The sequence below is a fragment of the Phymastichus coffea genome, unplaced genomic scaffold, assembly GCF_024137745.1.
Source record: "Phymastichus coffea isolate CEN01 unplaced genomic scaffold, Cenicafe_Pcof_1.1 PCOF00013, whole genome shotgun sequence".
In the NCBI taxonomy this organism is placed as follows: Eukaryota; Metazoa; Arthropoda; class Insecta; order Hymenoptera; family Eulophidae; genus Phymastichus; species Phymastichus coffea.
In genome coordinates this window covers 1,413,462-1,439,616 of record NW_026706824.1, presented here as the reverse complement: position 1 = coordinate 1,439,616, position 26,155 = coordinate 1,413,462, and the positions used below count along the sequence as shown (strand labels likewise).

The following is a 26,155-nucleotide window of genomic DNA, read 5'->3' as shown; positions in this document are numbered from 1 at the left end:
TCCCACAAACGAAGCTATCAGTTAAGAGGATTGTCGCTAAGGTTTTACTGCTAGCTTACTGTATGAAGCATGATGTCGCCGAACCCACGTCCCAACATAGTTTGTTTCGCGAAAGTCCGGATATTTACTGATCACGACTATGCATTACTCAGTGTGTTGGGCATTCAATCTGATCGTTAAGTATCTCAAATCCTACTGTCTTCGTTTATTTGCCTGATAAAATTATTGTATCATTATGTCAAAAAAACAGAACTCTGGCATGGTAAATCTCATGACAGACACCACTTGCACCCAACATACTTCGTGTCGCGAAAATCCGATTACAGTCTGTTTAACGTGTATTTGTGATTCCGACATCTCTACAATACTAGTGACAATTCCAGATACTTGTTTTGCATGAGACACACTCCGCTACCAGATCAGAGGAATATCTCTACTGTTTTATTGCTAGTTTGCTTTATGAAGAATCATGTCGCAGACATCGCATACCAGTGTATTGGGCATTCAATCTCATCGCCAAGTAGCTCAAATCCTATATTCTGCATATAGTTGCCTGATGAAAATTCAGTACCATTCACTCCAAAAACGAGCTCCAGCATGAAATTTCATTTCGAAATGGTCACTATCACCCAACTCACACCGTGTTGCAAAAATCCGATAACCGGCTGATGCAAGAGTATTTATAATTAAAACATCTCTACAATCAAAGTTTTCTCTCCAGTAACTTGTTTCGAATCACAATAACATAACTACCAGTTAAGAGGATTGTCGCTAAGTTTTTACTGATGTCTTACTGTATGAAGCATCATGTCGCAGAAATCACGTCCCAACGTAATTTGTTTCGCGCAGGTCCGGTTATTTACTGATTATGACTAAATATCATCCAGTGTATTTGGCATTCAATATGATCGTCAAGTAGCTTAGATCCTCTGTTCTGATTATATTTGCCTGATGAAAATTCAGTACCATTATCTTCAAAAATGAACTCTGGCATGATATGTCATTTCGAAATGGTCACTATCACCCAACTCACACCGTGTCGAGATATTCCGATAACCAGCTTATTCAAGGGTATTTATAATTCAGACATCTCCACATTCGTAATTTTCTCTCCAGTAACTTGTTTTGAATCACACTAACATAACTACCAGTTAAGAGGATTGTCTCTAAGTTTTTACTGATGTCTTACTGTATGAAGCATCATGTCGCAGAAATCACGTCCCAACATAGTTTTTTCCGCCGTGTCGCTGAAATCGGATAACCGGCTGATAAGAGAGTCAATGTAATGCAGACATCCCTACATTTGTAGTGATCATCCCAGTAACTTGGTTTGAATCCCACAAACGAAGCTATCAGTTAAGAAGATTGTCGCTACGTTTTTACTGATGACTTACTGAATGAAGCTTCATGTCGCAGAAGTCACGTTCCAACATAATTTGTTTCGCGAAGGTCCGGTTATTTACTGATTATGACTAAATATCATCCAGTGTATTTGGCTTTCAATCTGATCGTCAAGTAGCTCAGATCCTCTGTTCTGATTATATTTGCCTGATGAAAATTCAGTACCATTATCTTCAAAAATGAACTCTGGCATGATATGTCATTTCGAAATGGTCACTATCACCCAACTCATACCGTGTCGAGATAATCCGATAACCAGCTGATTCAAGGGTATTTATAATTCAGACATCTCCACATTCGTAATTTTCTCTCCAGTAACTTGTTTTGAATCACACTAACATAAATACCAGATAAGAGGATTGTCGCTAAGTTTTTACTGATAGCTTACTGTATGAAGCATCATGTCGCAGAACTCACGTCCCAACATAATTTGTTTCGCGAAAGTCCGGTTATTTACTGATTATTACTAAATATCATACAGTGTATTTGGCATTCAATATGATCGTCAAGTAGTTCAGATCCTATGTTCTGATTATATTTGCCTGATGAAAATTCAGTACCATTATCTACAAAAATGAACTCTGGCATGATATGTCATTTCGAAATGGTCACTATCACCCAACTCATACCGTGTCGAGATAATCCGATAACCAGCTGATTCAAGGGTATTTATAATTCAGACATCTCTACATTCGTAATTTTCTCTCCAGTAACTTGTTTTGAATCACACTAACATAACTACCAGTTAAGAGGATTGTCTCTAAGTTTTTACTGATGTCTTACTGTATGAAGCATCATGTCGCAGAAATCACGTCCCAACATAGTTTTTTCCGCCGTGTCGCTAAAATCGGATAACCGGCTGATTCAAGAGTATGTACTGTGCTAATGAAAGACCGACCCCATGTCAAGCTGTGACATCTTGTGGCGCCACATAATAACTATCATTAATCCCTCATCGTCATACAGTATTTTAGTTTTAAAATTTATTTAATATGTGGTAATATATAAAATTTTTTAATCTGAGGTCGATTTCGAAATTTGCATCTTAACAATAAGCTAGTATTATCGAGATATAGCAAAAATAAAGAGTTATTATCTAATTCCTCAAAGAACCCATTTGCGATATGGCACTTTGAGGAGATACTGCAAACTGACCAATTCATACTTAGCAGTTTTTAGGATATCCCCAATCTGCCAAAATTCTCCGCAAAGTGACCAATTATAGTATATATATATATATATATATATATATATATATATATATATATATATATATATATATATATATATATATATATATATATCTAACTATATATATATAGTCGTAAGGGGGACTCGGAATCTGATCCCTCCCCCCCCCCTCCCCGTCCCCTCCCCAATTGATATTTTTGAGATTGCATAAAAATCAGAGAAATTCACCGTGTTTTCACCGTGTTTTTGAGTGATTTGATAAAATTTTTAATTTTTCATGGCCCCTCCCCACATCAAAAAATGAAAAATAGCCCCTCCACCCTCCCCACAATTTTGGCCCCTCCCCCCCCTCCCCATTTGTTTTGCAGTAAGGGAAATGTGGAAAATTCAAGGCGTATATGATAATTAGCATTATCACTTCGACAACTAGATAAAAGTTCTTTGATTTGAAAAAAGTTTTGATAAAATTTAGAAATTGTTGATAATTAAATGAAGTGAAAAAAGTGTATTATATTTATATACAAATAACATAATAAATACTCTCTGAATTTGTAACTTAGTTTCCAATTATTTAACCTAATAACCATATGTTTTGTATAATCTGTGGAATATCTAAACATAAATATATATATAAACATAAAATTTTGCTCGTCAACATATTAATCCCGAATTAGAGTTTATTATGATTGAGTTAGATGTTGTAATTTAAAAAAATAGGAACTGATGTACTTAATAAACTGATAATACAATTGTATATTTCATTACATTTACTATTAAAACTTTTTTTATAAGATTGATAACTAAATATTTTTGTTCGATCATGAGTAAATGAATATCTTTTAATTTTGTTAGTGTTTTTACATTGATACTGTTAGTAAATTTACAACGATATTTCACTCCAACTTATTACTGTAATTCATGGTTAGTTTAGACAATTTTTATATGAATTATTCCTTTGTTTCGTCTTTGGGCTGTAAAATATATAACAGATTAAGATTAATGATCAGTAATACTGTTATAATATTATTCGTAAACTTACTTGTATTGTAAATATTTCGTTAGCAACGAGAAGGTCTTGTTCAGTCATATAATCATCGTCAGAAAGAATTTTGATGTGATCGAGAGTTTTCACGCGTAAGACTAATGTTTTTCCTGTAAAGTAAATTTTTTTTTATCATAAGAAGTGCATTGTATTAATGAGATTTTTGTCTTTTATTAATACCACTTTCTTGTAGATCACCTAATACTTCCAATTTTGATCCTTTAATAAAGTTAATTGATTTCCCTTCATCTTTTATTAATACTAAGTCTAATTTTCTCTTTTTGTGAGCAAGACCACTAATGTATTCGTATTCATTGTTATCATTTTTTTGAATAAAAGGACTGCGTAGATACCCATTTACTTCTACAATATATGAAAGTTTTATATTTAGTAGTTATGATATTTTATTGTAGTTATAGTTGTTACGTACTTATCATCCCTCTTTTTGAAGCCAAATCATTAAATTTGACTTTTGGAATTACATATTTAGATACTCCAAAGGGTCCACGATCAGAAATAACGGTATAAAATTGTAAATTAATATTCCATGGTAGGTTACCCTGGGAATAGAATTTGGTTTCTACTATTGCTGCATTTTCAATAATAATTTTCTATAACCAAAAATTATGAATAAGTATTAAATATTGTATTTTTAATTTGTATTTTTACCTGATTTATTTTCATGCCTGAATGTGATTTGAACTTGTTAATTAAATTGTTGTAAATGTGGCAGACTATTGTACAGCCATCGTTATTATTTAGCAAGAATTTGAATACATGAAATTCATTTTGTTTTTCTCTATTTACATGTGTAGATTCTCCAAGAATATCTTCAATATAACCAACCACAGATCTATAATGTAAAAATAAAAATATTTATGATGATGTAATTGAGTATAACCACCTTATTTTATGTAGTAGATGTTGTTACGCAGTTTTATCTCCAATCACAATTTTTTTTTTAAATATTCTGTTGTTGAAAAAGGAATATTTTTAATCTTTTTGGATGGAGGTAAATGATCATCATCAATTTCTTGTTTGTTATTCATTATTCTGTAAATTATAATTCAAGTTTATATTGTGTCATCTGTTATACTAATAAATGAGTAATCATTACATGTGTTTTAGAATGTCTCTTCAAATGTTCACGTCTTTTATATGCTTTTACACAATTAGAACATTTATATATCCTTGTATTCAAATGAGCTTTAATGTGACGAATATAATTACATTTACGATTGAAACTTTTTTTACAAGATTTACAATTGAACATTCTTGTTCGACGATGAGTAAGCATGTGTCTGGTTAAATGTCTTTTATTTTTTATAGCAGCTGCACACAATTGACATACAAAATAATTTTCAGTCTCATTTGAATGTTTTTGTTTGACGTGGATTTTGAGACTGAGACTGTTAGTAAATTTACAACGACACCATTTGCATGGGTGCGTAGTGTTAGCCATGTTATTAAACTAATTTTGAAGAAATGATATTATCGAAATAAATATTTAAAGAAATTTCTTTGTGTATTTTGAGTTAATATACTTACGTAAAGTAATCACACGAAGAAGAAACGTAAATGGCTTATTAATGACAAAAATTTTTTGTAAAACCAATTAATTTTCAAAACATTAAATTTTCTAAAGTGGTTATAATAAATAAAAGTAAACCATTGAAAAATTAAAGAGATAGAATGGTGAATGCATATGATAAACAAAAGTAGACCATAGACACATAAATGAGGACTAGATATTGCACTCTTGTAACTCTGTGGAAAATTATAGTGTTATAATTAATTATTATAGAAGAACAGACCTTATATTTAACCAAGTTGAAACGGCCAAATTAGACGGTCTACCGCTGTGTTCACAAATATTTTTTAAAAACTATATTCATATTGTTTACAGAGTTGCTTTTTTCCACATCGATTTTGTGATTCAAATTTTTATAAATTTCAATGTTTCAAGTTTCTTGAAGTAGTGGAAATTTATTATATAAATTACTTGTGTGTGAAAGCCAAATATAAAATCTATATATTTTTATGTTAATAGATCTGTGATTATAAATTAATTTAAAAAATTGGCATAGTTTGAAATTTGGTAAGTTTACCTTTCATTTTGTTGTTCTTGTTGTTATTTAACAATATAATTGATAAAACATAGAGTATACCGAGAAAAGATTTCGGCCCTTTTGTTGTAACATTTTTTTTCGTTCGAAGTGAACTTTTTTTTTTTTTCTTTCATGAGTTTCTATATAATACATAAGTTTTTGTCGTTGTTGTAAGGCAATCATAAATTAGAGTTATCAGTTCATGCGGAAAATCATGACTGACGACGATTACGTGCTACACTTTGTTACTGTTTGTGATATCCTGTATGTATATATATGTTCTTTTTCATCGAAGACTTGATCATTTGCTTATTTTCTTCTGCTTTTTTATCTTCAATACAAATCACAAGAATGCAACACATCGTACGAGCATCTGCATCACTTTTATATATAATTTATTTCTGAAATAACTTTCGATCTTTATGATCGATTGTATTCGTGAACTTCGATTATGAAATACTAACGAATGACGACGACGACGACGACAAAGGTCGTATATGTATCAAGTAATTGCCCGAATTTGTTTGTTTTCTCGACATATTGTGTAACGTATTTTGTATACATTAAAGATTTTTTGAAGAAAATTTATATTTTTTGTCTGTAGACTGATATTACCATCAAAAATAGATGTTAAACTGTACAATTTTGTATTGAGGAGGTATGAACACAACTATCGACTTTATATTATTCATGAAATATAAGAAAATACTATGACAAGTACAGTAATTTTTATATCACGACATTTCTCTGGTAGAAATCTCACGAAAAAAATTGGAAGTATATATTATATAGTTTCCGATTCTCAAGCTACCTGATAAAAGAAATAGTCATATATACAAGTTTGAATTTTTTCAATTGCAATCCATTGACATGTTAGTCGGATTCTGGAATAGTTTCCCCTATATACAGGGTGGCCCATTTTAAGTGATCCACTCAGATATCTAGATTGGAGTGAGTTTTATCGAAAAAAGTTTCAGACAAAAGTTACTCAACTTTGAGGGGGCCATGTTTCTATGACCTTGGATTTGACCTTGGAGGTCATGTTCAAGGTCATTTCAAGGTCAACTTTGTTTTTTTAAATAGGAACCCCCATTTTTGACCCCGGATTCGGAAAGAGCGGGAAATTTTACGTCCAAAACGGTATTTTTAAATTTTTTTTCATGGCCTTGAGAAGGTCGATTTAAGGTCAAATGCTTGAAAAACTGCATAAAAGCGTTTTTTTATTTTTGAAGATATCGAAAAATGACCTCTACAAAATTTGTTCAGAACAGAGTGGGCCACCCAATGCACCAAAAACCTTTGACCTTTAACCTCATTTTGAAGGTCATTTCAAGGTCGAAGTGTTTTTTGTAATGGAAATCCCTCTTTTTAACCCCGGATACGCACATAGCGCGAAATCCGACGTTTGGATAAGGTATTGTGTTGAGTTTCGCGCTATGTGCGAATCCGGGGTCAAAAAGAGGGGTTTCCATTACAAAAAACACTTCGACCTTGAAATGACCTTCAAAATGAGGTTAAAGGTCAAAGGTTTTTGGTGTATTGGGTGGCCCACTCTATTCTGAACAAATTTTGTAGAGGTCATTTTTCGATATCTTAAAAATTAAAAAAATGCTTTTAGGCAGTTTTTCAAGCATTTGACCTTAAATCGACCTTCTCTAGGCCATGAAAAAAAATTTAAAAATACCGTTTTGGACGTAAAATTTCCCGCTCTTTCCGAATCCGGGGTCAAAAATGGGGGGTTCCTATTTAAAAAAACAAAGTTGACCTTGAAATGACCTTGAACATGACCTCCAAGGTCAAATCCAAGGTCATAGAAACATGGCCCCCTCAAAGTTGAGTAACTTTTGTCTGAAACTTTTTTCGATAAAACTCACTCCAATCTAGATATCTGAGTGGATCACTTAAAATGGGCCACCCTGTATATGTATGTATGTATGTATGTACATGAATATATAAATTCCTCGATCTTTAACGCTTTTCAAAGCTTTCTTGTTTAATTTTATGTATTTTTTTTTTTTTTTGCTTGATGAAATTATACGTACACTTTGAAGTTATAACATTTTCGCTCGAATATATATATCTATATATATTTACTTTCAGAGATGAATGATCAACAAAATTCAACAATAATATGGGATCCAGAAAAGGGAGAATATATAACGGTTGATGACCTTCATGAATATTTGCGTATATCGGTTATTAATGACGAAATTGAAAAGCATTTGGCTGAAAATGAAAATTATGTTAAATATTTAGAAAATCTAGATACCGAAAATAAATATGATCGTGATAGCTTGGTTATGCAACTATACTGCTATTTTAAACAAAATAATTTTAATTATTACGATACCAGTACATTTAAAGACTGGAACACTGTGCCTGAAGTTATAAAAGTTATTGTTAAAAAATTTATACAATTTGTAGTAGAAAATTTATGGGAAGAAAATATTTCGTTGGTAAACTACAATGATTGGAATGAATTTAGATTGAAAATTTCAAATTTAGTGTATAAATGGAAAATCCATTTGATAATAAAATAAATTATTGTGGTTTAAATGATGGTATTTATTGTACAAAAATAATGGAAAAATATTTTTCAAGCAAATTAATTAGAAAAAATTATACTTCTATTTTTCGACAAAATTTGCTTAAAGCTTGCTATATGGTTCATTTTGAAATATGATTGGTAAATTTTTGTAATTTTTGATGAAGAGTGAATTTATGGTCATATGACGACTCGTGAAAAGACACCCATCAATGATTATCGTGAAAATAATTTTTCAATGATTTTATACATCGGGTTGGTTATTAATAATAATCATTTTTGATTAAGCTTTTGATAAACGTTAATTAATATATAAGATAGAAGTAGTCGAAGTGTGAAATCTAATAAGTTATAATTAAAGTAAGGTGGTGATACTCTATTGAAAACTAAATTGCGCAAATGGTTATAATTTTTTACTACGAACGTTTTACTACGAACGAATTTTATGATGTGTATGGATTCATTTGATCCTTCCTGTTCATCCTTCAAAATGAGCCCTTACACGATTTTTTAGACGATGTCTAGCCCAAGTTACCGCACTTTGAATGAATTTATTGATTTTTGATAAAAAAAAAGAGGGTACCTTTGTGGCAGGGAATTTCGGGGGGTTTGACCGCGCTCCGAGTTCTTCCGCCACAAGGCCTGTTTGGTTCTACCCCCGATTATTTAGGGCGCCAGACCGTCGGCTGATTACGGCGATCGTCGGGGGTAAGGCCAGTAGGGTTACGCGTATCCCGGTCTGCCTAACGGCGACTGCGCAGAGTGGGCAGATGGGGGGATACGCGTTGTATCCGAAGTTCAGGCCTTTGGTGTCCAACTTTCGATGCTAATTTCCTCCTTGATTAGTGTATGCCGGCAGCTCAGGTGATGACTCCTTAAGTCAGGTCGTGAGGACGTTCGAAATCGCGCGTATTTTACCTAACGAACAATCCGAAAATATAGCGAATTAATAAACCCGTATGTAACCGACCGCGGCTGAAAATCACTAACATGCAACAGGGGCAGGTTATCAAATAAGATATATATGTATATACAGACAATTAATTGTTTATTGATGTATTGATAGTTTCTCACATACGAGGTTGGAGTAAACGTGGTCGGTAAAATTCTGAATTTTCATTAATCCCTAAGATACAATTTAAATGGTTCCTAAAATGGCGGAAAGGTCAGCGCGAGTAACAAATCGCAATTTTCCTTTATAAGACCTAACGCTCAAATTCGGTTTGCGAAAACGGCGGAAAGGTCAGCACCACTAATTAGTCAAAACAATTTACTTCAACGGAACCTACGTTGGTACTAAGTAACTAACGGAAGGTCAGCGCGAATACTAACTTGCAATTTTCTTTTGTAAGACGAACTTACTAAACGTGACGAAAGGTCAGCGTGAATACTAACTGGCAATTTTCTTTTGTAAGACGAACTTAATAAACGTGACGAAAGGTCAGCGCGAATACCAAGTAGCGAATTTCTTTCACAAAACGAACACTTAATAAAGTCGACGAAAGGTCAGCGCGAATACTAAGTCGCAAATTTCTTTCGTAAACTTTACACTCAATAACTGGTAAACGAAGGTCAGCGCGAATCCTAAATCGCGAATCTCTTTCGTAAACCGAACACTCAATTTAAATTCGCGGAATGGCGGACAGGTCAGCACGATCCTATAGGCACCGACGTCGACGGATCCACGCGTCGCGACGACCTACGGCACTGAACTATCGATTCCCGCACTTCGCGATTAATTAAAATTGAGCGGCATTTTGCCTACTTACAAATTTTCCTTGCGGTACTGGCAAACAAAATTGGCAACAGGGAGTATAAGAGGCGACTAGCGCTAAAGGTTCGACAGCGAAAATCAGCTAATAGAGACTCCTGCTCTCTAGATCTCCAATAGCGAAATATCTGAGGCGTCTAGCGAGATTAACAATAGAGAGAGGCTCCTTCCTTGCGGATATCCAGTGGCAAAATGGACGAGAATCGGCTTCTCGTGGTCAAAGATCGTTTCTCTTCTCCTCTTTCCGAGAAGAAATATTATTATTGGTCGGTATGCTAATTCGGATATCGGTAGCGCCCTCCGGATTTTTATCATTGGTCCGTATGTAAATTAGAATAATACAGCGCCCTCCTTAACTCTCCTACTTTCGTCGTTATTTACTCTCTCTCACCCCCCACTAAGGTATCTATCATTAATTGTCGGAAAAGATCTACCCCTACTCTTATCTATTCGTCTATGCGGACGGAAATCAAATTTTATTCTAATTTGCCTATTGGTCGTGACGTCACTAGCGAATTTTGTCAGATGTTCGAATTCGGTCAGTTAAATTATTATTAAATCTAAAGGGGGTAGTTGTCGCTCGCTATCATAATAGGGGTGTCGGCCGCGTGCGAATTTTACAATTCGATATCTGTTTCGTTTTCATTCTTTTCCAATTTAACATTTATTTTATTATCAGAGATACGTATATAATGTGCCGTTTCATTTGTAGCGCCCTCATCTTCGCATTTGCATATTATTCTATTATTTTATATCGTCTGTCTCGCTCGCTCGCTCTCAGTCTATATCGGCGCATCAAGATGGCTGCTCAGTTCCTAGTGCGTACGCCTCGTGTCCTCGTGCCGGTTGTTGGAGCGCCTCCTGGGGCGCTCCCGTGTCGGTTCTGTGGTGCTTTTCCGGGTGTTAGTGTGTGGTCGCTGATTTTCGTGTGTGTGTGGCGCTCAGGATGTCGCCGATGGTGTTCGGCAGCCCGACACAGCTGATTGCCGGTTGCCACTTCATCGGCGATTTTCTGCTCGCCCCAGGAGTGTCAGTGCCTCGTGAGTGTTCGTGTCGGTGACTGGGAGTGTAACGGATCTGCATGTGTCATCAACATGCATCTCCGTTGCATTTCCCAGTCAGGTTTTGCGTTTTTCTTTTACCGGCCGGCAACACGTGGTCGGGAGTGTCTGTGAGTGAGTGTGTGCGTGCGCTCTCTTTTTTCCTGTGGTGTGCTCCTTTTTTTTGTCTGCTCTTTGAGCGTCCGTCGGATCGCGTTGGGCAAGTTTGTTTCGCCCATATCTCAGGCGTGGTCGTTCGGACATGAAAAATAATAATTATTCGGTATAGGGCTTGTTTAGTTTTATTTTGAACAACCGGTTACGGGGCGGCAAGGGACGGGGATGGCCTTTCTGAGGTGTTGCAAACAATGCAGCACTCAGGAAAGGCCTTGTAATGTGCCACATTACACCTTATTTGGGACTTCCAAAGCGCTTACATAATATCAAGAACACCATATAGTCCCAATTTGGGTATCGTTCCAAGTTCGGTATCATTACCTTATTAAGTTAATATTCGAAGAGTATATCGGAAGGGTTGCAGTTTACAAGGAAATCGTATAGAGTTAGTAAACTTTCTTAAGAGGATACCATAACAAAATTCCACCTTAGTAGTTTTCGTTATGAGCGAATAATTTATAGTTTATAATCGTAGTCATCCACACTTTTTTATACCATGCGAAAGTGCGGATGACTCTTATTTGTGTTAAAAATTGATAAATAAACACGTATAACGAAATCTACGATAGGGTATTGATGGGTGTCTGAACGTTGCATGATTTCATAATCGTCAACGTTTATTCAATACTCATTTTTTATAAATTTTTTACGTCATTTTCCAGTTACCCCCTCACTGAATAAGAATAAAGAATAATAAAAAACTGTAGTATTCTATGAAATATCAATTTTCGATTGTAACACGGTTTTTATAAATTTATAGGTTAGGATGCGTTATGATAATTTTAAGAATAAATTTAAGATAATAATCTAAAAAATTTATTTGAATTCTTTCAGAAAAATCGAGAAATTGTTTGGAACTTGGCAAAGTAAGAGTTTCTTTGAATATTATTCCTGATATATTGAGTTTCTCTACGTGAAAATTAAATATTATATATATAAAATGAATACAGCGAAAAGCGATATACTTGAAAAAAGTATTGGTATTAATCCAGATGGTAACTGTTTGTTTCGTTGTTTTTCATATTACTTATATAATACTCAGCATTGTTTTGAAAATATACGGGTAATGATAGTTAATTTCGTTGTAGAAAATTGGGATAATTATAAAAATTTTATTATAGGGAATCGTTATTATAACGATATTTTGGTAAAAGATGATTATTATAAACATATGTCACGAAATACTGAATACGGAACAGAAGTTGAAATAAAAGGTTTCGTACAATTATTTCGTGTAAATGTAATTGTAGAATCTGAAAATGCTGAGCAAACATATTTTTAAGAATTATTCAAACTATTCATTATTGAAATTACAATTGTCCGGACTTATTGATTCAGGACATTATGAAATTAAAGAATGTCGTAACGATATACAAAAAAGTCCTCAAATTCATAGTATCATGATAACGTCTGATGATAATAGTTTATTTCGATGTCTATCATATTTTGTGTACAACAGTGAAAAATTTTATTATTATTTTCGTAGAAATGTGATTCAACATGTAGTTGAATTTTGGCCTATTTATGAATGTTGTATTTTGGGAAATGAATATTATAAAAATGTAAAAAATAGTACAGATTATTTAGAATTAATGCTAAATGATATTGAAGGATCAAATGTAGAATTAAAAGCTTTTAGTCAACTTCATCCCGTACACATAATCGTTCAGTCAACAAAATTTAATGCTGATCTTTCATTTGGAGATCCTCTGAGTTTATTTCAATTAAAATTAGAAATAAACGGGCTGTTATATACAGGACATTATGATATCATAGATCTATATAATACAAATTTCACGGCTTATTTGACTCGAAGCAACAATAGAAAAAAAAAGGCAATATAAGACAACAAAAAACGAAAATATCAAGAAAATTAAACTTGACGATATTTTGCATAGTTGTGAAAAATTTGAAAAACTGGAATTAAATGTATCAAGCCAGAATGTTGATATTTCTGATAAAAATAATGATAAGTTAAAAGATGAATCCATATTTTCCAATGATGAAAATCTTATTGATATGAATGATAACGAAAATTGTGAATCCAGTACATTATATACTGATGATATGGAAATTTCTGAAACGAGCAGTATTGACGAGCAAAATAATTATAGAAACATAATTAGAAAAATTTCTAAAATAAAAACATTCAAAATTAAAAAAAATCATCATAAAAAGAAATCTTGTAGATTAATAAGTGTATCTGATTTTGGTAGAATGCAACATAAATGTAAATATTGTAATGCAATTTATTGGATACAAGAAAAATTTAAAAATAAATGTTGTCAAGGTGGCAAAATTAGTTTATCACCGATGAGTCAATATGATAAAAAACTGAAAGATTTATTGTATACTGACAAAAATTTCAGACATTTGATACGATATTACAATAATTTGTTTTGTTTCGCCACATTTAATGCAAATGTTCAACATACTAATCAAAAAGCCATATACAATCGAGGGCCGCAGTTGCGGCCTGACGGTAAGTATGCCGCAGGCGCAACACCCCTATATACAACGATAAAGTCGTTCTGCATTTCTATTTTTTTTTACACGCTGTCTTTTGTAATATTTTGTGTATAAATGGTATGGTAGTGGTTCAGTTCGACGTTTTTTTGGCTCAAATGATTTTTTTTTTTTAAATCGATTTTTAAATGTTTTTTCCACTTCATTCCGTCGTTTTAGGGCCTAACTTTTTTTTCTCCAGATTTTTTCTTCCGTGTACTTCGATATATCGATTGAATCGATTGTCCAATGAGTCAACTACATATCGAGGGCCGCAGTTGCGGCTTGACGTTTGATTGTTGTTTAACCTATACATCTTTTTCTTTAACATTTTTTGTATTGTATTTTTGCAAAGCAAAAGAATTTTTGCAAAGCAAAAGAATTTTTGCAAAGCAAAAGAAAAAAAAAACAACGATGCTTTCCAGTGAAGATTTCACATCTAACGACGTGATTGACAATTTACAGATTGGAGATCCTACTGTGTAAGTATATATATATATCGATAAACAACAAAATTTTTATAAATGAAAGATTAAAAGAAAAGAAGTCGAATTTAAATATTCTTTTTCTCTTGTGTGCTTTATTTTACAGTGACATAGTTGGATGTGCGATTAAAATGAATAACAATTTCCACACTTCAAAAGACTCGAAGTTCCAGAAGATTGTTTTACAAAATGGTACTGGGCGAGAAGTACAGGTAATAGCCTGGAATCATCACATACCAATTATAAACAAAGTAAAGGAATTGGGATCTGTAAGTTATTATTAAGTTTACTTGAGTCTTTTTAAAATTAACAAATTATGTGATTTTTTTTTCCTTTTTTCCAGATTGTACTATACATGTCAGCTCAGTGAAATGCGCAAAGGTCAAACACAAAAATTATAACAGTGGCAATGTTAATTTTGAATTGGTAATTAAAGACAATTCAACATTGGATATTTATGGTGTATTAGATCAAAATTTGTACAATACCACTTTTGAGGAAGTTTCAATTATAGAAGCGTTTGAGAAAATTGGACAAACAGTTAGTAAGTATCAAAACCAAATCTTTTGCTAATAATTTATACCTTTCCTCATTTTTCTAATTTTTAATACCTCTCATTGTTGTAAAACAACTGCTAATTACCTTATTTTTTTCAGAGATTGAAGGAGTTATCAAAACTGAACCAGCTCGTTACCAAAACAGAGATTTGGCAGCAGTTGTGGGCTCAATAACTGACTGCGAATACTAGTTAGAAGTAAAATACAACTATAATTGTAAAGAATTCAATTTGCAGAAAGGGATGTCAGTAAAACTGATTGGAACTGTAGAACAGTACAAACGTGGACCACCTGTTCTCTGTATTGATTTTAAGAATCATGTAAAAGTGATTGAAAGAGAGAGAGTGCCTTTATTAGAAATCTTGAAAGGGTTCCGTACCAAAACTATTCATGCAGACTAATGTTTTCATTCTTCATATTTTTTTAAAATAAAGACTAACTACTTTGTATTTTGATAAAAAAATTGAATTATTTATTTATTCGTTCCATTACAATAATAAAGAATTACAAATTATTTAACACTTTTTTGGTATTTCATTTGAAATATAGTAAGATTATATATTATTAAACTAGAAACAATAACATATTTGTAAATAGAACATATTCTAACATCTAAAAATTCTTCTTTCCAATCACTATTTATGTTTCTTCATGCTTCTGTTCAATAATAAATATATTTATTCATACGTCTTCTTTTTCTGTTTTGATTATTAGAATCTCAACGTTAATAGAGTATGTCTTTTCTTTGGCCTCATCACATGCAATTTTTTTTATCTCAATATTTAAGTCAAAGATAAATAAAAAATATAAACACTAAAATACTAAAAAATAAATTATGAACACAAAATTTCTATTAAATCAATATAATTAATTCATTTTTGTATTACGAAAAATTTTGGTAGGAATGTAGTTATTGATGTCTTGCAAAATCCGTTTTGGGGATTTGACACCTTTTAATAATTCCACAAGACTTTTCTTTTCATCAGATTCCAGACGAATATCTTCTTTTGCCATTACCCTCAAATATGGTTGATTATGTATATTTTTCATAGTACCTGTTAACCTGACATGACTTCCTACCGAAAACTCATGTCACATACAATTGGCATTCGTATCTCTAATTTGTACAATTTGCAATCCGATAGACAGCCTTGATTAATGTCTCCAGATGGTGTTGACGATCTTGCTATTTTTTGCTTCATATATGCTATTATTTCTAATAAAAATAAAAAATAAATGTATATTTGCATTACATAATTTCTTTTTATACATACCAATTTTTCCATGGTGCTTTACACTGTTTTCAATTGTTGTCACAGTAAAATTTCCATGTTTTTTAATTACTGGAATAAATTCAGGAACAGCTTTAATCAAGTTGACTTGCGTATTAGACATTAGCTTGAGATCAAAATCAGTACTGCTATTTGACTTTGCAACATCTTTCTTTTTTATAAATCCACCGTCAATGTGAATAGTCTATAAATAAATAAATGTTGTTAAAGTGTTGTCATGATTGTTATAATTCATTAATGTTCTTTGAAAATCTATCAAAAACATACGTTTCCAGGTACAATTAAGCTTCTGAACTTTTTAATAACATCTATGCTGTCCATTAGGATTTCAACAATAAGTCCAGCTTTATTAATTAACTGAAATTTCATAAAGGAAGTATTAACTATTTCAGTTTGTCCTATTATACCAACTATTTCTCTGAAATGTTATATAGCAAAATTATATTTTTATTTTGATTTATCATTAACCTAGCAAAACAAGACATTTTAAAAATATACTTACACTGTTGTTTGGAATAACAAAAAATGATCTAGGTTTTCTTTTGTAAACAAAATATCATTAATTTCACTCTCTTCGATAGTGAAATAGTCTTGTTTATGTTTACTAGTTTTATCTGACATATTGACTAGTATTTACTAGATTCAATTATTCTTTATTTTCTATAACTTATTTCACTTGTCTACCGTATTTAATTTTAATTTTAATCAAAAGTTAAAAACTATATATAAAAATATATATATCTATATCTATCTATATATTATATGATATGACAGACTTCTCATAAACTACAAAGTACGACTTGAAGTATGTCACAAACAGAAAATACAAACTCTTCGGTGCGGTCCGTTCGGTAATTTGATTTCGTCCATTTCATTGTGAGTGACGGTCAGAGACCTTAATTTGTTAAATACACTTGGCATGCATTTATCATCATGTTTGTTTTTGAGTCTAAAAGTATTTGTTTCAATTTAATTTAATATTTTGCAATCAATAATAAATATACTGAGATAATATGATCGTTTCTGATAAGTTCGACAATTGACAAAGGAATCTAGTCAGATAGCAATTAGAACATGGAACGGACCTCACGATTAGTCTCCGTCTCTATAAACGTCGGCTGTATATATTTTGTTTATGCTCTTTATATACCTATGATCAATCGTCAATAACTTATGTATTAAGTATTGATATACTTGCATTTCCGTGTTTATATATTGTTATTGTTGATAAAACAAAATAAGCAGATCATACATTTATTGTTGAGTAAGAGAATCTTTGAGGTACGTAAAATATATTAATTTGTAATTAATAGCATTAACATAATCTGTCTATTTGAACATTTTGGATAGTATTGTAGTCATGCAACATCCCGCGTAAAAATCGAAACTATTGGCAATATATTGCGGAAATATTGGCAAAAAGTATTAGAGATATATTGCCAATATATTCCCCATATATATTGCATGGCTATTGCCAATATTTACCTTGTGGTCTATTAGCAAAATATTGCCAATAGTTACTAGATGAGCCAGAATTTAGCAACTATTGGCAACATATTGGCAACAGTTATGTTGTTATAAATTTCTCCAATATATCGGCAATATTTTGGTAATTTTTATTATTTTTTTCATTCGCTTTTTTTACAAATTAAATACACACAAAGATAATAGCATTGTAATTTTATTTCAAAGTATAATCATTAAAACAATGCAAAATTATAAACATAAGAACGCTATAAATTAAGAATGCATTTTAAAGGTAAATAAAGTATAAATAAAAACATGAGCCAAGCTTCATTTTTTGGGATGACGTATTGAACCAATCAGGTAGTTGGCGACAGTAGTAAACTGCGCTGGAGTAAGTCCTTCTGGACATTTTTTGTTGACATAGTCTGTAATAAAAGTATTTTATATTTACATGATTTGTCCGCAATTGTATGAATTTTATAAATATTAAAAATTGTTTTTATGATCTTACACTCAATACAGGCAGTGATGTTCTCTGGGATCGCTTTTTTTTGGAAGTCCTTCCCCTGGCACACATATTTTTTAAATTTTTTTCGCCAACCAGCAATCTAAGCAATCGACGCACCATTTCTTTCGGCTTATTTTTCCATCTCAATAAACACGTTAAATCGGTTTTATTTATCCATACTTCGGGAAAATCTTCATATATCAAAACTTTTCCAGGTTTATATAATCTGCTATTAGCAAGCGGATCATCTTCCTTATCCCCGTCATCCCAGACTAATAATATATAAATTTTAGCGTCATGCGTTATATAACGTATAAAATATTCAAATTAAAAACACAACTTTGTCCGATGTAGAAATTCGCCTCGTTTCCCGTGCATTTCGACCTCGAACATGTTTCAAGGGGCTCCTCTCAACAATGGAATCATCACTTTCACTGTTGTCGTTTTGATCTCGTTCGCCATCCAATTCTGCATGCTTTCTTTTTGATGATTCGCCGTCGCGTTCGTCATCCAATTCTGCTTGTTCATGAACCTTTTTAAAGTAAATTGAAAATAAACGCAAGCACATGTAGACAGCAGCGCTCGATCTGTGTATAAGCTGTGTTATTTACAACAGCGCAGAGAAGCTCACGCGGCGGTGAAGAAAAGCTCGCGCGGCGCGGCGACAATTGTTATTAAAAAAATCACGACCAAAATCCCTCTCTGATGCCTTAACTTTGCGTTCCGTTTTCTTTTTAACCTATTACATATTATGATACTGCTGCCGTTGATGATGTAATGCATTGTAACATCGTGTATTTATCGGGTCAACGCTTGCGAACAAAAAGCGTTTGTTTCTCACAATCATTGGTGAGTCGCGGAATGATTCGATCTCTAATCGGTGATCTGATTTATGATAATGCAGCGTGCGATTGAGATGTTTTTTTCGCAAATTGTTAATTTTATTACATTTCAAAATAATAATACTGTTAAGGAGAGCTAAAGAAACGATCTCTGTCATGAAACAATCATTGAATAACGAAAAAATCGTAAAACCGAAATAATTATTCATAACAAATACACAATACCTGTACTGTTTTGTTAGTAATATTTGAGGCTATGTCTTTCTCTTTAAAGCCAGTTGCGATCGTTTGCGTCGACCCTTCTTGGTTTTTTTCAAAGAATGCACTATTAGTTTTCTTAGCAATTGACTGCTCACTAGTAATTCTCACGTTCTGTTTATAATAGATAATATTAGGGGTTACATTTAAATTAATTGAATAAAAAGGATGTAATAAGTATTTCGATTGTTAATTGATACTCGAGTCGATGTTCCGCCCCACTCATATATGCTATCGCGTCTCTTTTTCACTACAAATCGTTTTGGGCGCTGATTTTTGCCGTCGCAGGCTGATTTCACGACTGCACTTGGTACATTTTCATCAAAATCCACGTCCTAGGATATATAATATATTTACAATAAATAATAAAGAATGATAAGTTTTTTCCATTTTTACCGGGGGAATCTCTTCTTTTTCGCTATCAGAATCTTGAAAAACACTTTTAGAGTCTAATAATGATAATTAGTAGCTTGTTTTTTTCCTTCCAATTTATTTTTCTCAAGAATCAATTTCTGCTTCAAGTATTTTTGTTCACATAAAGCTATCTTTTTTTGGGAGTTGCCTTTTCTTGGAATTAGTTCTCCATCAGTGCTCACAGCTAGAGATCTTAGATAGTGTTCATCAACTACATTGAGAATATTATTGTTTTTAGAATTTACATTGCATAATTTAGAAAAAAAATTGAAATTGATAAAAGCTTGAAATAAAGTTGTTGAAAAATACGTATTTATTTTAGTTTATTTTACCATTTTTGCGAATAATTTTTACTTGATACAATTTTCCATCGCTGTATCTGGCCATAGTTTCTTCCCCTTCTTCTTTATCAGGTACTAATTGATTGATATCGATCGTGCTCGTGGTATTATAACCGGTCCATAGTATTAGCGCGAACATTTTTCCGCAAGAAAATAACTATAGTTCAGAGCTTTTTTCCCTTTTTATCTCTAGCGTTATTTAACCAACTAACCTCAGTTAACTTTAGAAAAAAACAATAACAATAACAAAACGGTGCAGCCGTGACAAAAAACGAATTCCAATACATTAACCTCTTGATTACCCTGAAATGACGTAGTTCCATATACTTAATTTTGTTAATAAAAATATTAATAAAAATGCCAAAAATCAAGAATCATTTCGCAGAGTATTCTACACTGGTCCAATATCGCTTAGAAAAGTTTATGAAAAGTGATTTAAATGAAACTGCAGATTGCATGACTACATCCATTAATGTAAGTATGATGTCTAAATACATTAGCTTTACGAAAGAATAAATATGAAGATGATAAATTAAACATTCATTTAGTTGGACAATCGCTATGACGTTCGAGTCGAAAATGATGATTTCAATGAGCTATTTGATTGCTCCGACATGGCTGTCGATGCAAATACCGATCCAATGAGTTGGCCAAAATTTGATTACGGTACAACAACTTTTAAATTTACAAATATTGTTACAACCTTCTTTTATCGAAACGAAATATATTTCAAAGTGTGATATGAAGGCAACAGGTACGTACGGTATACATTTTGAATGTAAGAAAATTGGCAGCATTAGCATTACTTTCGAAGAGCGCGCACTGCGCACGCACATCGCGGCATTCGCGGTTAGCTGAGAGCTTTTTTTTGTTGTCGCCGTCGCCACCACGCTGAGTGCGCTATAGCTGCTACTGCTGCTGCTGGCGCATACACATTGCACATGCACACGGAACACCTACGTGCATATAACCTTTGTCATATCGAGTATAGTCGAGAGAATTTAAATGCGAGCTTCGTTGTTGTAAGCGATGGCACCCGTTTCAATATGCCCAATTATAAGTTCATGGCGCGCGCTTATCATTCGCTTTCATCATTCACGAAAAAAAATTAAATCCCATGTGATTCATTCACTTACTCTGGTACATTTTTCAAATGTCAGGAGTTTTATTTTTATTTATTTAAAAAAAGCCCAAAGTAGGATAACTAAAGAAATGTCCATGGATAGGAAATAAAGTTGAGTTATATCAAAGATATCCATTTTCGAACGTGATATCGACTGAGCAAACGAGCTTTCGATATTACTCTCTATTACTTTCAATATTGAAAGTACATTTATTTGAAAACTTATTCCTCATATTTTTGGCACTCATATTTACTTATACATTTTTTTCGTATAGATAATTATGGAAGTGATGTAGAAGATGACGATTTTAGCGAAAGTAGCAGCGATTCAAGTAATGAAGATGTCAGGCAAAACAGTTACCATCAGCGATCCAACAATGAAGAAAAACTATTCTCTGGATCTACGATGACTGTACGAGCGTTTGTTATTATTTTTGCTACTATTATTCTGCGACATCACATTACTAAAACGTGCGCTGCAGATCTGTTAAAATTGTTCGGGCTGTGTTTTACCAAGCCGCATAAATGCCCAACTACCTATCATCAGTTCAAAAAATACTTTGACGATGGATTGACAGAATTCAAAAAGCATTACTATTGCGAGAAATGTCAGGCGCCACTAAATAATATCGTCAATAATGTCGACACTGATGAATCGATCGAAATCGATGAGGTTACCGACAACGACGTATACTGTCATTGCGACGTTATTGTAGACGAAAATTACTACCTTGAAATTCCGATGATTCCGCAACTTGAAAGTTTGTACGATCGCAAAGATTTTTATAACAGTCTTAATAACACAGGTGTTCGTTTTGGCCCAAATGGTGAATATCATGATATGTATGATGGTTAAATATATAAACAAATCGCGCAGGAAGGCCAAATTCTTTCAGAAAAAAATAACATTTCTTTTCTTTGGTACACTGATGGTGTAAAAATCTTTAATTCTTCAAAGTATAGCATTTGGGGCTTTTTTTTTAATAATTTTAGAGTTGCCTTATGCATTAAGATATAAAGTAGAAAATGTTCTGTTAGTTGCGTTATGGTTCGGTGAAAAGAAACCGAACCCAAATTTATTTTTAAGACCACTCACAGAATCTCTCAGGAAAATTTATAAAGGCATTAAAATTCATATAGGCGATTTGCGTAAAGCTACAGTAATTAGAAGTATAATTGCTTGCGGAACAGCTGACTTACCTGCGAAAGCTTTATTTCTTGCGATGAACCAATACAATGGTAGATTCGGATGTCAAATTTGTTTGGAACCTGGTATCACTGTAGCAAAAACTCGCGTATACCCTTACAGAAAAGAAGTGCAGCTTCGAACTGACAAGGAGACACTGAATAATGTGAGATTAGCCGTAGAAGCGAATGCGATAGTATGTGGAGTAAAAGGGCCTTCAATTATGTCACAATATGTACCCAGATACATAACTTCCACAGCTATCGACATAATGCATTGTGCATTCGAAGGAATTGTAAAACGAGTCGGTCAACTATGGTTCGATGCAAAATTTATTGGTGAAAAATTTTCATTTTATAATTTAGTAGAAGTTGTCGATTATAGATTGTACACAATAAAGCCACCTTGCTTTGTAGCAAGGCGACCAAGGCCGATAAAAACCCACTTTTGTCATTGGAAAGCTTCTGAACTAAAAAATTGGGCTTTATATTTTTCATTACCGGTCTTGAACGGGATCTTGCCTGAAGACTATTTCAATCATTATATGTATTTAGTATTGGGACTTCAATTATTATTGCAAGAGAAAATCACAGATCGAATGATAGAATTAGCAGATAAATCTTTCGAAAAATTTATTAAAAAATTTGAAGATTTGTATGAATTAAAATTTATGAGTTTTAATTTACACCTATTGAGACACTTAGCTTTAATGATACGTCGTTTTGGCCCTCTCTTTACTACCTCATGCTTTCCTCTAGAGGATTTAAACGGAAAATTAAAAGCAATGGTACGTGGAAGTAAATCTCCACATTTGCAAATCATTTCAAATTTAAGTATGCATATGTCAGTATATACTTTCAAAAATAAATGGTTAGAAGGAAATGAAGAAGCTTCAGAACTTTGCAACAACATTTTATCGCCTACGAGAAAATTAAAATTGACAAAAGTTGATGATAGTATTTCTATAGTTGGCTATATATTAAAAAATCAGCCTGAATACATGCATGAAATTTTAGTAAATAATAATTGGACCGATAAAAATGTTTTGGTCTTTTCAAAGTTATATAAGAACAATATTTTGTATACATCTAAAAAAGTCGATATTAACAAGAAAACCGAATCGTTTTATGTCAAGTATGTTTTCAATGATTTAGTTGAATTTGGTATAATTCAAAATTTTATACGTATTACGAATTGTAAATGTAATAAATTATGTATGTGTCCAGGAAAACATTATGCGATCGTTCAGGAAATCGTAGTTCAAAATCCATTTTCGATAGACTTGCCGGGTGGTACTTTATATATAGTAAATAAATGTATTGCGATAAATGAAAATTATAAAGTTGTGAAAATAGAAAGTTTGATAAATATTTGCTATCACATTAAAATTGAAAATGTAGATACTGATTATATTATAGAACCAGTTAATAGTGTTGAAAATGAATGATTGTAAAAATTGTTGACTCATACGTACTTTGTAATGCATATACTGTAAACTTATTTGATTTTTTTATTTATACTTTACTTACCTTTGCTTTGAAATAAAATTACAATGCTCTATTATCTTTGTGTGTACTTAATTTGTAAAAAAAGCGAATGAAAAAAATAATAAAAATTACCAAAATATTGCCGATATATTGGAGAAATTTATAACAACATAACTGTTGCCAATATGTTGCCAATAGTTGCTAAATTCTGGCTCATCTAGTAACTATTGGCAATATTTTGCTAATAGACCACAAGGTAAATATTGGCAATAGCCATGCAATATATATGGGGAATATATTGGCAATATATCTCTAATACTTTTTGCCAATATTTCCGCAATATATTGCCAATAGTTTCGATTTTTACGCGGGATGTTTGTATGTATATCAATATATGACAAAAAAAATATATAATTAATGGACTGTGTAATTTTGTTTTTTTTGCAGTGATATGGTTGAGACGACTCTAGAATGAGTTCATAGAAATTCTCAGTTATAAATTATTACCTGCCAGCAGAGAGTATCAGAATTTATTGTTTTATTAAAATAAATCAAAAGAAAAAGAAGGAAACAAGTCATTTCAGTTCTGTTTGTATTTGGTCATTAGTTATATATTTGAAACGTATCAAGATCTTTCCACGCAATTCATTTCAATGGTATGAAAAAAAAATATGTGAATTTGAAGTTTAAAAGTTTGAAATAGATATTAAAGGTCAAATGATTGTAAAGGTTAAGACAAGAATTGATTAAAAATATATAGTTACGCATTGAATGTTAAGTGAAAAAGAAAAAACAAAGTTGAAATGAAAGTCGAAGGTTAAGTGAAAAATCAAAGTTGAAAGAAAAGTGAAATTCAAGGTTAATCATTAAAAGTGATATTGCAAATGCTAATTTATTTGACATTTTTTATGTATATATATATTTTTTATCTACTATCTACTATCAATCTACATTTGTATAAAAAAGACATTTTCAATACTGTACAACTTGTTGCCGGTAACAGTTAAAAATTATTTACATATGATACACTTATTTATTTTATTTGTTTTATTTTATTTATTTTATTATGTTACAAATAAAAATATTCTAATTTTATTTTATAATTCCTGTTAATTATTTATATATCTATTTTGACTCTTTCTTTCTTGCACATTGTTAATGTGAATGTCAATTGATAGTGTTATTTGTTTATCAAATTAATAATAATCAAGATGGTTGTTGATAAATTTCAGTTAACTCATAATGATAAACTTATAATTTTGAATGGACTTTTAAATGACATGCATATTGATAAATTCCATAATATGTTGAAATACTCATCAAAATCAAATCCAGAATCACCATTTTTCAATCCTTATACTTCATTACTTGTTCAAAAAATTATGAAATATCCAGATGTTCGTATGATTCCACCTATTCCTCAAAACGTTTTCCATATTCAAATCTTACACAGTTGTGATGATTTATGTAAAAAGTGTAAAAATGGTCACTGGATATGCAGTTATTATGATACTGAACGTGTATTTATTTTTGACTCACTAAATAACAATTTTATGCACCCATATGTTGAAAAGTATTTAATGCAACTTTTTCCTTACTTTGTCAAAGGACAAAATTTTGATACAAATAAACTTTCATTCCAACGAGTACAATTTCAAAAAAATGCAGTAGATTGTGGAGTATTGGCAATAGCATTTGCAACATCTTTGTACTTAATAAAAAATCCTTCAAGTATAATTTATGATTATTCAAAACTACGTACCCATCTTTATGGTATGTTTGAAACAAATATACTGTCTCATTTTCCAATATTGAAAATAAATGACCAATCAATTGTTGCCACTTCCATCATGAATAAAAAAAATCAAATAGAAAAACAAATTACATTGAAAACGTCTCCATCTCGTTCACAAATAGACAAAGAGTGGAGAATTATTGGGCTCCCAAACAGTGATAAAGTGTCTTGTTATGCTAACGCATCTATTCAAAGTCTTTTCAATTGCTTACCTGTTAGAAAAATTTTGGAAACAAAATGTGATACAACTACATTGAACAATATTTTTACTCAATATATCACAAAAAGCATGTGCATAAACAGCATTGACGTTGATATAAAAGAGTTGAAAGCATATGTTCATGATAAATTCACTGTAGCAGAACAGCAAGATGTTGTTGAGTTTTTGAACTATCTCATTATTAAATCTAAAAGCTTACAAGATACCTTGCAGCATGTATTATCTATATCATATACCTGTCCTATACGCAAGAGAAATACTTCTAGTCAATCACCAAATTATATTGTACCTTTATATATACCTGAAGGTAAAGTATCATGCACTTTACAAAATTTAATTGATTATAATTTACAATTTCCAAAAGTGAACGACGTCATCTGTGATTTATGTAAAAACTCAA

At 32.0% G+C, this 26,155-nt stretch overlaps 2 protein-coding genes across 2 annotated transcripts; both read right to left on the bottom strand.

The window, feature by feature from the left end:
- Positions 1-3,441: 3,441 nt before the first annotated feature.
- LOC131673417 (uncharacterized) lies at positions 3,442-4,683 on the bottom strand. Its single transcript, XM_058951385.1, has 6 exons — positions 4,586-4,683; positions 4,304-4,487; positions 4,065-4,245; positions 3,815-3,997; positions 3,632-3,744; positions 3,442-3,563 (listed from the first exon to the last, which is right to left on the bottom strand). The coding sequence occupies exons 1-6, from the start codon at positions 4,681-4,683 to the stop codon at positions 3,540-3,542; spliced, it is 783 nt and encodes a 260-aa protein (XP_058807368.1). The 3' UTR covers positions 3,442-3,539.
- An 11,032-nt stretch (positions 4,684-15,715) lies between these two features.
- LOC131673279 (uncharacterized) lies at positions 15,716-16,647 on the bottom strand. Its single transcript, XM_058951164.1, has 4 exons — positions 16,617-16,647; positions 16,382-16,471; positions 16,097-16,298; positions 15,716-16,038 (listed from the first exon to the last, which is right to left on the bottom strand). Exons 2-4 carry the CDS (start codon positions 16,433-16,435, stop codon positions 15,899-15,901), a joined length of 396 nt encoding a protein of 131 aa, XP_058807147.1. The 5' UTR covers positions 16,436-16,471; positions 16,617-16,647; the 3' UTR covers positions 15,716-15,898.
- Positions 16,648-26,155: the final 9,508 nt, after the last annotated feature.

What these genes read in the sequence shown, in the direction of transcription:
- LOC131673417 (XM_058951385.1), bottom strand. Translation starts at nt 4,683, where the DNA reads ATGAATAACAAACAAGAAATTGATGATGATCATTTACCTCCATCCAAA. An exon ending in GAATATTTAAAAAAAAAATT is followed by an intron (nt 4,488 to 4,585) that starts GTGATTGGAGAT and finishes TTTACATTATAG; the next exon opens with ATCTGTGGTTGGTTATATTG. An exon ending in CAGGCATGAAAATAAATCAG is followed by an intron (nt 4,246 to 4,303) that starts GTAAAAATACAA and finishes TTTTGGTTATAG; the next exon opens with AAAATTATTATTGAAAATGC.
- LOC131673279 (XM_058951164.1), bottom strand. Translation starts at nt 16,435, where the DNA reads ATGGACAGCATAGATGTTATTAAAAAGTTCAGAAGCTTAATTGTACCT. An exon ending in GCTTAATTGTACCTGGAAAC is followed by an intron (nt 16,299 to 16,381) that starts GTATGTTTTTGA and finishes ATTTATTTATAG; the next exon opens with ACTATTCACATTGACGGTGG. An exon ending in AAAGCACCATGGAAAAATTG is followed by an intron (nt 16,039 to 16,096) that starts GTATGTATAAAA and finishes TATTTTTATTAG; the next exon opens with AAATAATAGCATATATGAAG.